General features: G+C 37.3%; 1 protein-coding gene across 2 annotated transcripts in view; it reads right to left on the bottom strand.

Moving 5' to 3' along the window:
• Positions 1-13,527, bottom strand: part of TAX1BP1 (Tax1 binding protein 1) — a 78,600-nt gene that overhangs the window by 33,562 nt on the left and 31,511 nt on the right. For both annotated transcript variants that reach the window (XM_007466088.1, XM_007466087.1), the window contains exons 5-7: positions 11,660-11,808; positions 11,474-11,564; positions 3,835-4,020 (exon numbers count right to left, since the gene is read on the bottom strand). In XM_007466088.1, the coding sequence (XP_007466150.1) occupies positions 3,835-4,020; positions 11,474-11,564; positions 11,660-11,808 (426 nt within the window). The remainder of the gene's footprint in view (positions 1-3,834; positions 4,021-11,473; positions 11,565-11,659; positions 11,809-13,527) is intronic.

Here is a 13,527-nt window from a genome sequence, read left to right as displayed (position 1 = left end):
TAAATAAACTATGATATGTCCTCCACACAATGAAGTCTCTGCAACCATTACTAGCAGCAGTATATGTCATACCCTGTTGATACATTAATTTTTTTGAAAGGCAATTTGAAAATAACTGAAAATGTAAACATTCAACCTGGCAATTGCACTTTGAGGAAGTTATTCTACAGATTTATACACGTGCCTAGATATCTGTACAAGAATGTTTACTGCCATCATGCTTATAATACCTAAGGGTTGTACACTAAAACTAAAAGCAATTGCATACTACACAGCTGTTAAATAAAAGGAGAGATACTACAAAGCTGGGGGTTTTTTTGGCCTCGCGGCTTGCAGGATCTTAGTTCCAGGGATCGAACCCAGGCCCCCAGCAGTGGAAGCGTGGAGTCTTAACTACTGCATCACCAGGGAATTCCCTACAAAGCTGTTCTAATGAATGAGGAAGATTTGTGTGTGAACTCATACTGCAAGATGTCTAGACGTTCCATAAATTTTTAAAAAGTTTTTGTAACACTATATTCTCATTTTTGTTAAAATATAAATATTGTATGTACATTCACAGATTTCTAGTAAAATTTAAAATTCTATAATAATATATCTGGGAAATGATATTGGTTACTTTTACCTTGTACCCTCACATACTACTCAAATTTTTTTATAACCATGATTTTTGTATTGCTTTTCTAAGTTTTTGAAAAGTTTTAACAACCAGGCATCAATTTCTCCAGGTATTTCTATACCTATACTTTCCTCACAGAAGTCTTGCTTAAGTAGCATCTTATTAAATAACAAATAAACAATCAAACATGCTTTTCACCTTCCTGTTTGCAACTGCTATATTCAATACGCTGAAAAATAACTTGGGTCTTAATCATTAATTCTAAATATCATGCACATCTGACGTTTTAAGTGTTACATTAACTATACCTGAGTGTATTTATTAGCAAACTACTAAAAACCACATAATACTCCATCCATAAAAGTTAATGAATAAATCAAGGTAAATCTAAACAATGTAGTATTACACAGCCATTTTTTAAAAAATTAGGAAGATCTCTATGAACTGCTAGGGAATGATTTCCAGTCTATATTGTTCACTGAAAAAAAAGCAAAGTGAAAAGGAGTATAAATAGCATGGCACTTTTAAGAAAGAAGGGGATAGAGAAGGGTGTGTGCATGACACATACACCAAGCTTATTTTTGCAAAAACAAACATAAGAAGAAAAAACTGGAAACTAGTGAAAATGTTTACCTATGGGTACAGGTAAGAAAGGAGTTTTTTAGGGAAGAGTAAATTTTTTTGTTTCATTTTGACTGTGAATGATACAACTATTTTACATATTCAAAAACTAAAATTAAAGGAAAATGTTAGGAGAAAACAAAAAATCTGAACTGTATTACAAATTCATAACATAAATATGTTAAAAAAATTAATTCAACTAACCTTTGAACATGGTACTCTGTACATCCTTAGTGAAATACTCTAAGATAAAAGAGCTGGAAAAGATCTTAATTTTATTCAGTAGACATACTGTTGGAAGTGGCATTGATATAATTCTGAAACTACTGGTATGTACAGCTGGTTAGAAAACATGAATAGATACAACGTTTTGGAAACAAGGGTTCTCACAGTGGGAGAAGAGATACATAAATATGTAATGGAGGAAGATAAGGAAGAACCCTAGGAGATACTGAATTTGAACTGGAGATGTCAATATAAACTTAAGACTTAAAATGTCTGTCTATTGAAAATGCAAAGTAGCAAAAGGATCCAGTGGCTTGGCTTCAAAATACCCTTCACTAATGAAAAAAATCAGGCTCTTTGGAGAAATGGGTAATAGCAGATCTGGAGCCGAACCTAAAACTGTAATACACAGTTCTACCACAAAACAAGGAAGCATTCAAAGCATTAGGGGGACATATCAGAAAGACACAAGAGCAGGTTTCAGAAGGTTCCCCCCTAGCTAGATATAGGACAACTTGAGTATGAAAAAGAATAATGATGATGTATAACAGGGGTCCCCAACTCCCGGCCACAGATCATTAGCAGTCCACGGCCTGTTAGGAACCGGGCCACACAGCAGGAGGTGAGCGGCAGCCAAGTAAGCGAAGCTTCATCTGTATTTACAGCCGCTCCCCAGCACTCACATTACCACCTGAGCTCTGCCTCCTGTCAGATCAGCATAGGCATTAGATTCTCATAGGAGCGTGAACCCTACTGTGAACTGCGCATGCGAGGGATCTAGATTGCGTGCTTCTTATGAGCATCTAATGCCTGGTGATCTGAGGTGGAGCTGAGGCGCTGACGGTAGCTCTGGGGAGCAGCTGCAAATACAGATTAGCATTAGCAGAGAGGCTTGACTGCACAGGCACCACAGTAAATCAACTGCTTGTAGACTCATATCAAAATGCTATCAATGAGTTGCAAGTGACAATGAAGGTGCATCTTACAGAGTAGACTGGACATAAGCAACACACTTCGGGTGTCACTGTCTCCCGTCAACCCCAGATGGGAGCATCTAGTTGCAGGAAAACAAGCTCAGGGCTTCCACTGATTCTGCATTATGGTGAGTTGTATAATTATTTCATTATATATTACAGTGTAATAATAATAGAAATAAAGTGCACAATAAATGTAATGTGCTTGAATCAGCCCAAACCATCCCACCCCCACCCCCACCCCCGAGAAAAAACTGTCTTCCACGAAACTGGTCCCTGGTGCCAAAAAGGTTGGGGACCGCTGATGTATAATATACGGAACAAAAAAGAGTCAGAGTCTATAGTGATATAAAAAAGGGGGAGAGGGCAACAGGGAACCACCTCATTATAGTAAAAGAATACCTACTAATAAACATAAATGGAATGACAGAATTTTTAAAATCACCATTTTGTAATCATTAATTCAATAACTGATGCAGGAAAGGATCATCAAGGGATGAAAAACACTGGGTCAAAGAGTATTGGGGAGTAGGATGTTCACATGATCTCCAAGTATTACCCCACAGATTACTCAATAATCACAAAGAGAGAAAGGCAACAATATATGGATAGACAACCAGACATAACTTTAAACACATGATTAAACCTAATATCAGCAAGAATGGAATTGATATTACATGACTTTTGATGTGATTGCACCAGAATGTACAAAACATCACCAACGCCTTTTCTTGCCAAAAATCTTCGACCTGAATCTAGTCATGAGGAAACAACAGACAAATCTAGATTATGGAATATTCTCTCAGACAAGCCTGAATTCTTAAAAAATATCAATGTTATAAAAGACAAACGGTAGAGGGACACTGTTCTAGATTAGAGCAGACCAAGAACACAATAATCATTAATGTGTGATCTCTGACTACCGGGGATTAAGCAATTTTAAAGGTTATGCAAAAATACACGTGGGACAATTTGAATGTGGACTAAAACTATATACGAACATGAATATTATATCAATATAAAATTCCTTAGATGTCATAATGGTATTATGGTTATACAGAAGAATGTACTTATTAATAAGAGAGACATGCTAAAGTATTTAGGGCGAAATGTCATAATGCCTGCAACTGACTTTCAAATGGCTGGGGTGGGGAGGAGAAGGCATATAAATGGGGGCGATAAAGACAGCAAAATATTTTAGGATATATATGCATTCATTTTTCTATTCTTTCAACTCTTCTATAAGTTTGAACTTTTTCCAAAAAAGAAGCTGGGGGAGGAAAGATTAAAAATAAAAACGACCATACTGTATACGTTTAATAGAGATAATATTTTACAATCATCAATCTACATATTGCAAAAAAAAAACAATCTACATATTGCAAAAGTACTTACCTTAGTTGAGGTTGTAAGCAAGAAAGCCCTCTGTAGATTCTCCTTTTCAGCCAAACAGAACTTCAGTCTGCTAATCTCTTCTTTGAAATGAGTAATCATGTTTTCTTTGTTCCCATCTAAATTCTTTAAAGTCTGGACCTCTGACACAAGCTTGGTATTTTCTATTTCTGTATTCTTCAAATGTACCTGAAACAGTGCTTGAAAATGTCAAGAATATTCTTTCTAACTCTATAACCTAAGTTACTCAAAGTTTAAAATATTACTCTTTATCTCTAACCCAAATATGATCCAAGAGAAGGGAAGATTCACTAAACGAGAAGTCAGGAGACCCAAATTCTGCCAAATGACTAGCCAAGTACGTGGGCGCAGAACACAGCTTTTCTGAATTTGGTGTTGCTGCTGTTTTAGTTTTCCAAAGAGACGAATTCTAAGGTCTAACACTACCTGATCTCTAAAGTCTTTTCCTTTGATGATTTTAAGTTAGTTCTCTTTAAAATTACAAATGAATTTGGTTGTTCTTTTGGGGAAACATTAAGTTACAGGCATATGCATATATAAAGACCAGATTCTGGAAAACTAAAGGAATACATTCAAGAACATCTTAAGCAATTCAATTTTTTGCTTATGAAAAAATACTAAGTCATTTACTCCCTGTGTGCCTAAAAATTTATTTGTTGATTAATTAACCGAACTATATTGATTCTTCCAGGGACTTTGGCTGCTGTTGTTCATAGCATATACACAAATCAAATTCCGTAACTGAAATTATAAAGAGTACAAGTATCTGGTTTCCACTATAAAGAGTACCTTGCTTTGGTTAAGAGCATCAAAGAGAAATGAATTAACATACTTTTTGCACTTTACTCTTAATGTATGCAATGCTGAAGGCTAATTCCTGTTCACAATGAAAGAATATAACTCCAGATAATCTAAAGGTATCAGCCGCCAAGACCTTTGCAGCATCAATTTAAAAACACTACCCAATTTTCATAATCATCAGCTCATGAAAGCATTTTTTACCAATTCCTCTAAATTCTGTTAGGCCAGGGATGGGTCACGTGATCCAACAGGGGTTAGAGGAGAGAGGCAAAGGAAACTATTTGGTTACTCATGAGAACAATTTGAAAGGGAAAGTATGTTTCTGAGATTAACACTATAGTAGGTCTTACCACACTCGGTAAGTGGAATCTCCTTGCCAAAAAAACACAAAACAAAAATCCCTAGGGAAGTTTTACTTCCAATTTTCGGCATATATGCATATAAATGAAATACTGTTCAGGACACTGGGAGGTTGGGAGAGAGTGTATTCAAATGGAAATTTCAGAGTCATTTTGATCCCAACTGCTAATTCTTACAGAAAACAGGAGATATTAGCACACTGTAAAAGAATAAACCCCCAAGACACTCGTTCTTTGCCTTCCTCCCTCCTAAATCTTATGCAAAGGACTCGTCACTCAGGTGTACAACAGACACACAAAATCTGTGCAGAAAGAAAAAAGGAATATAAGGAATAAATAATTTAGAGCAGTAAAAGAAAAATAAACTCTGGATTTACCCTAAAATGTACTTGTAAACCCTCTACAAAACACTGCAAGTACTGTTTCTCAGGATAGAAGAGAGAAAAGAAAGGCAGGATGGAAAGGTGACAGCTTCAGGGAAAAGTCTTCCTCTTTCCAAAATAAGTCATTCTAATTATCATTACACTTCTCAAGCATCAAACCAGGTAAGTAAAGTAAGTAAACGAGGTCCTGGTTTACTTAGGACCTTCCTAAACCCTTCCCAATACTAACTAGTATACCTTCAGAATTCATTTTATTTAATTTATTATTGAAGTAAAATGACTGACATGCTATTTACCTAATTATCTCCCACTGTTCTAACAGAGAAGCAACATGGAAAGTACTTAATTATCCAGAGAAATAATGCCCAGGTCTTTTCCTGGCACAAAACTGAAACATTATCACTGAAATTCAAAGTAACATTAAATAAAAAATTATTACAGATGCAAAATCTTCATTTAGTTAAAAAATCCTTTATAACTTTAAAAAAGTGCATTTGAGGGCTTCCCTGGTGGCGCAGTGGTTGAGAGTCCGCCTGCCGATGCAGGGGACACGGGTTCGTGCCCCGGTCTGGGAAGATCCCATGTGCCGCGGAGAGGCTGGGCCCGTGAGCCATGGCCACTGAGCCTGCGCGTCCGGAGCCTGTTCTCCGCAACGGGAGAGGCCACAACAGTGAGAGGCCCGCGTACCACAAAAAAAAATTTTTTTTAAAAAGTGCATTTGAAAGTAGTTTGCAAAAAAAGCAAAAAAAAAAAAAAAGAAAAGAAAAGAAAAAAAAACAAAGACACTGTATCCAACTGTTCAAAAACCAAACATTATACCTGGGCACTTTTCCTTAGAGTCAAATCATAAAATCATCCACCAGTGAGTCTTCACTATTTTCCTTCCTATTCTGGGGGAGACACACACACACACACACACACACTCTCTCTCTCTCTCTCACGCTCCCGGGATGGTACACACACACACACACACTCTCTCACACTCCGGGGATGGTACACATACACACACACACACACACACACACACTCACACTCCATGGATGGTTGTTCCAAGAAACAGAATGGGTATAACCCAAGACATGCAAAATGTTCCTATCTATGCTCTGCCATGAGGTGCACAGTGGACTCAAATTTTTTATTTTAAAGGCAAAAAATTTTAAAGACTAAAAAAAAATTAACCACCCCCCATAATAAGAAGGAAATTACTGTAGCTTTGTGGTATAGTTTGAAATAAGGGAGCATGACACCTCCAGCTTTGTTCTTCTCAGGATTGTTTTGGCTATCCAGGGTCTGTTGTGTTTCCATATAGATTTTAGAATTATTTGTTCTAGTTCTGTGAAAAACACCATAGATATTTTAATAGGGATGCACTGAATCTGTAGATTGCCTTGGGTAGTATGGTCATTTTAACAATGTATATTCTTCCAGTCCATAAGCACAGCATATCTTTCCATTTGTTTGTGTTATCTTCAATTTCTTTCATCAATGTCTCATAGTTTTCCCAGTACAGAGCTTGTAACTCCTTAGATTTTTTCCTATTTTATTCCTTTTGATTGTAAATGGGATTGTTTTCTTAATTTCTCTTTCCAAGAGTTTGTTGTTAGTATATAGAAATGCAACATATTTCCGTATATTAATTTTGTACCTTGCAACTTAACCAAACTCATTGAGGAATAGTTTTTTGGTGGCATCTTTAGGATTTTCTGTATATAGTATCATGTCATCTGCAAACAGTGACAGTTTTACTACTTCCTTTCCAATTTGGATTCCTTTTCTTTCTTTTTCTTGTCTGACTGCTGTGGCTAGGACTTCCAATACTATGTGGAATAAACGTAGTCAGAGTGGGCATCCTTGTCTTGTTCCTGATCTTAAAGGAAGTGCTTTCAAGCTTTTCACCACTGAGTACGTTACAATGTTAGCTGTGGGCTTGTCATATATGGCTTTTATTATGTTGAGGTATGTTCTCTCTATACCCACTTGAGGTTTTACCACAAATGAATGCTGAATTTTGTCAAAAGCTTTTTCTGCATCTACTGAGATGATCATATAATCTTTATCCTTCAATTTTTTAATGCAGTATATCACATTAAATATACTTTGTATACAAAGCTACAGTAATCAAAACAGTATGGTACTGCACAAAAACAGACACCTAGGACTTGCCTGGTGGTCCAGTAGTTAAGACTCCAGCTTCCACTGCAGGGAGCACGGATTCGATCCCTGGTCAGGGAAATAAGATTCCGCATGGCTCGAGGCACACCGCACACCTCCCCCCCAAAAAAAACAACTTTGGGACTTCCCTGGTGGCGCAGTGGTTAATAATCTGCCTGCCAATGCAGGGGACACGGGTCTGATCCCTGGTCCGGGAAGATCCCACATGCCGCAGAGCAACTGAGCCCGTGTACCACAACTACTGAGCCTGTGGTCTACAGCCTGTGTGCCACAACAACTGAAGCCCGCGCACCTAGAGCCTGTGCTCCACAACAAGACACCGCAGTAAGAAGCCCGCGCACCGCAATGAAGAGTAGCCCTCCCTTGCCACAACTAGAGAAAGCCCGTGCACAGCACTGAAGACCCAATGCAGCCAAAAATTAAAAAAGACAGACACATAGATCAGTGGAACAGAACAGAAAGCCCAGAAATGAACTCACACTTATATAAGCAATTTATCTATGACAAAGGAGGCAAGAATATTACAACAGGGAAAAGACAACCTCTTCAATAAATGGTATTGGGAAAACTGGACAGCTACATGCAAAATCATCAAACTGAACTACTTTCTCACACCATATATAAACTCAAAATGGATTAAAGACTTAAATGTAAAACCTGAAACCATAAAACTTCTAGAAGAAAACATAGGCAGTATGCTTTTTGACATCAGTCTTAGCATATTTTTTTGGATGTGTCTCCTCAGGCAAGGGAATCAAAAGCAAAAATAAAACAAATGGGACTACGTCAATCTAAAAAGCTCTTACTCAGCAAAGGAAACTGTCAACAAAATGAAAAGGCCACCTACTGAATGGGAGAAAATATTTGCAAGTGATATATCCAACCAACATGGAGTTAATATCTAAAATCTACAAAGAACTCATATGACTCAACATCAAAAACACAAGTCCAATTAAAAAATGGGCAGAGAACCTGAATAGACATTTCTCCAAAGACATACAGATGACCAACAGGCAAATGAAAAGGTGTTCAACATCACTAATCATCAGGAAAATAGAAATCAAATACCACCTCAATGAGATTATCACCTCACACCTGTCAGAATGGCTACTATCAAAAAGACAACAAATAACAAGTGTTGGCAAGAATGTGGAGAAAAGGGAACCCCCCTGCACTGTTAGTGGGAATGTAAACTGGTGCCGTCACTATGGAAAACAGTATGGAGGTTACTCAAAAATTTTAAATAGGGACTTCCCTGGTGGTCCAGTAGTTAAGACTCTGTGCTCCCAATGCAGGGGGCACAGGGTTGATCCCTGGTTGGGGAACTAAGATGCCACACAGTGCGACCTTAAAAAAAAAAAAAAGTTAAAAATTGAACCACATGATCCAGCAATTCCACTCCTGGTTATTTCTCTGAAGAAAACAAAACACTAATTTGAGAAGCTATAAGCACCCCTATGTTGCAGCATTACCTACAACAGCCAAGATATGGAAGCAACCTAAGTGCCCATCTATTTTTTTTTTTAATTAGAGTATAGTTGCTTTACAATATTGTGTTAGTTTATATTGTACAGCAAAGTGAATCAGCTATACGTATACATTTATCCCCTCTTTTTTTGATTTCCTTTCTCATTTAGGTCACCACAGAGCATTGAGTTCCCTGTGCCATACAGTAGGCTCTCATTAGTTATCTATTTTATACATAGTGTCAATAGTGTATATATGTCAATCCTAATCTCCCAATTCATCCTGCCTCATGCCCATCAATAGATGAATGGATAAGATGTGGTGTGTACATACATACACATAAACACACACACACACTGGACTATTACTCAGCCATAAAAAAAGAAAAACCTTGCCATCTGCAACAACATGGACAGACCCAGACATTACTATGCTAAGTGAAATAAGTCAAAGATAAATATCATATTATTTCACTTACATGTGGAATCTAAAAAACAAAACAAATGAACAAACATAAAAAAGAAAGTCATAGATGAAGAGAACAAACAAGTGGTTGCTGGGCTGTGGGGGACAGGATTAGAGAAACAGGTGAGGAAGATTAAGAGGTACAAATTTCCAGTTACAAAATAAAATCAGTCACAGGTATGAAGTGTACAGCACGGGGAATATAGTCAATAATTATGTAATATCTTTGTATAGTGACAGGTGGTAACTAGACTTACTGTGGTGATCATTTTGAAATGTACAGAAATATCAAATCACTATGCTGTGCACCAGAAACTAACTTCAGTTGTGTGTAGGTCAATTAAACTTCACAAACAAACTCGTGAAAAAAGAGATCAGAGTTGTGGTTACCTGAGGCAGAGGGTGGGGGGAAGGGGGAATTATGAAAGTAATCAAAAGGTACAAACTTCCAGTTATAAGTACTAGGGATGTAACGTACCACATGATAGCTAAAACTAACACTGCTGTATGTTATATATTGATATGAAAGTTATTAAGAGAGTAAATCCTTAGAGTTCTCATTACAAGGAAAAAAATCTTTTATTTTATATCTATATGAGATGACGAATGTTCACTAAACTTATTGTGGTAATCACTCCATGATGTACACAAGTCAAATCATTATGCTGTACACTATAAACTTATACAGTGCTATATGTCAATTATATCTCAATAAAAATGGAAGAAAAAAGAGGTGATCCTCAGAATAGATTTGAAATTTCATACTTGGGTACCCAATGTTGGTATCTAGCTTATCAATGTATATACATAAATGAATAGTTGTTTTTTACAGAGAAGGAGGAAGAAACCCACCGGTAATAAAATAAATCATATTTTAGTTTCTTAGTACAAATTGAGACTCTCAAATACTGAATATATGCAGAGTTTTATGTTTTATCTTTAATATATACCATAATATCAATATATAAATGAGTACTGTCCTTTTCTAATCTAATAAAGAGACTGAATCTATCCAAATAATACTGACTTAGCTCAGACTGTTCTTGAAATTCCTCATCTGGAACTTCCTTCAGGAACTGCTTATGAGCCACTTAAAATAAGTAAGTCCCAATACGCATCCACAACATTATTGACAACTAAAGCTCACTACCCTACTTCAGCGTCACTTAAAAAGGAAAGGAGGAAAAACGTCAAAAGGTGAAGATTTGTCAACAGGATCTTTTTTAAAATGACAGTCTCTGAAGATTATTCCAAAAGGCAAACTCCAAAACATGATCATCACTGAAGTAAATTAATGCTCTCCTTAAGGTTCATATATTCTTAAAAGGGGAAAACAATTAGTTGCACAAATTCTGATAAACAGGTACCTTGTTACCATTACAACTCTTTGACTTATTATACATTACCTGCTAAGTATATAAAACTCCAGCAATTTAATTCCCTGAAAACTAATTAGGGACTATACACAATGAGGCAGCTTTAAAATATACTCCCAAAACCTTTGATTCTCCTCTCTTAAAGAAGTGGAGCCTAATTTCCTTCTCCTGAGTATCAGCTGGAGTGACTTGCTTCTAATTAATAAGATAAAGAAGAAGCATCAGTGTACAACCTGGAGACCAGGTCATAAAATGCACTGACTTCCTCCTTGCTCTCTCTTGTATAGCTCACTCTAAGGGAAGCTGGCAGCCATATTGTGAGAACATTCAAGCAGCCACTGAAGAGGCAACATTCCAAGAAACTGAAGGGCCTCCTGCCAAAAGTCATGTGAGTGAGCCACTTTGACAGCAGATTCTCCAGTTCTAATTGAGCCTTTGGCTGACTGCAGCCCTTGCCAAACATCCTGACTGCAACTACACAAGAGACCCTGAGCAAGAACCACTCAGCTAAGCTGCTCCCAAATTCCTGACCACTAAGTTTTGGGGTAACATGTTACACAGCAAAAGATAACTAATAAAAATGTAAAGAATAAATTACCTTATAAAGTTCCTTCTCATCCTTTTCTGTCTTCAATTGACATTCAAGCTGTTCTCTTTCATATTGTGCCTTTCTGAGTTTGTCCTTTAAACTGAGTTAAAGTCAAATAATGTTAACATAGACAAAAACAACTTTCTTAAAACAGTTTTAAAACACGAAGATACTTTTTTAAAGCATCGGGAATACCTGTCTAATTCAGTTTCTTTTTCAATCGCTTTATGTGTGACTGACACAATATCTTCCTCAAGCTGGAGGGCTTTGGATGTAGCATCATTGTAACTCTTCTTAAATTCTTCATTTTCCATTTTTAAACTTTGTGAGACTTCAAAAAGAACCTTAGAAACAATAACAAAATATTTTGAGAAACACAGAAACATAATTAGAAATACAAATTTGTATATCTCTAAGAAATCTATTTATGCTTAAAAGTTTAATCCCACATTTGTCCCCTCCAAAGTTTTTTTTTTTTTGCGTCACGCGGGCCTCTCACTGTGGCCTCTCGCGTTGCGGAGCACAGGCTCCGGACGCACAGGCTCAGCGGCCATGGCTCACGGGCCCAGCCGCTCCGCGGCATGTGGGACCTTCCCGGACCAGGGCACAAACCCGTGTCCCCTGCATCGGCAGGCGGACTCTCAACCACTGCGCCACCAGGGAAGCCCCTCTCCGAAGTTTATAAGACTAAAAACTAAACCTGAAATGGTAACATACATTAAACTTTTCAAATACTAAATTAAACAATTATTAACTTTTTTCCTGGACTTTTCACACACTGTTTGCTGATTTCACTAACTTCTCCACCAGAGGGCAGGCAACGGAAGTGAGGAAAAAAATTAAAAATTAGTCACTTTGCTTTTTACATCTCGCTTTCCAATGTTACCCCAATGACAAAACAAGTTTCATGACACTAAACAAAGTTAACACCAACTTCTTCTAGCATAAATCACTAAGTGCCACTGATAATTATACCAAAGCACTAAGTTAAGATATATGCCTAAAGCCATGTTCCTAAAGCTCCTGTCACTGTGATTCAAGAGGCTGGAACAAATATTTAAAGACACTGAAATAAATATAAAAGAGGTAGTAGATGTGATGAATTTCATTTTAAACAGATAATTAAAAATTTTTTATCACATCAATTAAGACAATTAAGTAACTTATGAGAATTTGATCAAGCCTCTCCCTAAGCCTGTTTTATAATTTGCAAAATGGAGATAATAAGGCCTTTTCTGCCTCATTTATAAAATTATGAGAACCAAATTTAACAGTGCATTTGGAGGTTTCCACATAGTTATGGGAAACTATACATCAAAAGAACTGATAAATTAAGACAAATTGTGTTTGTTAAAAAAATAATTTTACAATTTCCCACTAATGAAAGTACCACCCGGGACTTCCCTGGCGGTCCAGTGGTTAAGACTCCGCGCTTCCGCCTTCCCTTGTGGCGCAGTGGTTAAGAATCCCCCTGCCAATGCAGAGGACACGGGTTCGAGCCCTGGTCTGGGAAGATCCCACATGCCATGGAGCAACTAAGCCCGTTCCCCTCAACTACTGAGCCTGCGCTCTAGAGCCCGTACTCCACAAGAAAAGAAGCCACCACAATGAGAAGTCCACACACCGCGATGAAGAGTAGCCCCCACTCGCTGCAACTAGAGAAAGCCAGCGCGCAGCAACGAAGACCCAACGCGGCCATAAATAAATAAATAAATAAACAAACAAATAAATAAATTAAAAAAGACTCTGCGCTTCCACTGCAGGGGGCACGGGTTAGATCCCTGGTCAGGGAACTAGGATCCTGCATGCCCTGTGGCGCAGCCAAAAAAAAAAAAAAGTACCACCCATCAACCCAACAACGAAAACTAAAGAAAATCGCCATTCTGCCAATTTAAATGTATCAAATGTTACGAAGTATTTATAAGCCACTCTGACTTTCATAAAGTAACAGCCAAATTTTTTACTTATAGGTAGAATATCACTTTAAATATCTTGCTAGAATATGAAAATTACTAAACTGCATCTAAGAACAACATAATTCATTAAGAAGCTTATCACAATAG

The sequence above is a fragment of the Lipotes vexillifer genome, unplaced genomic scaffold (genome assembly GCF_000442215.2).
Source record: "Lipotes vexillifer unplaced genomic scaffold, Lipotes_vexillifer_v1.1 scaffold150, whole genome shotgun sequence".
In the NCBI taxonomy this organism is placed as follows: Eukaryota; Metazoa; Chordata; class Mammalia; order Artiodactyla; family Lipotidae; genus Lipotes; species Lipotes vexillifer.
Note: the sequence above shows the minus strand (reverse complement) of the source record. Positions and strands in the feature narration are given on the sequence as shown.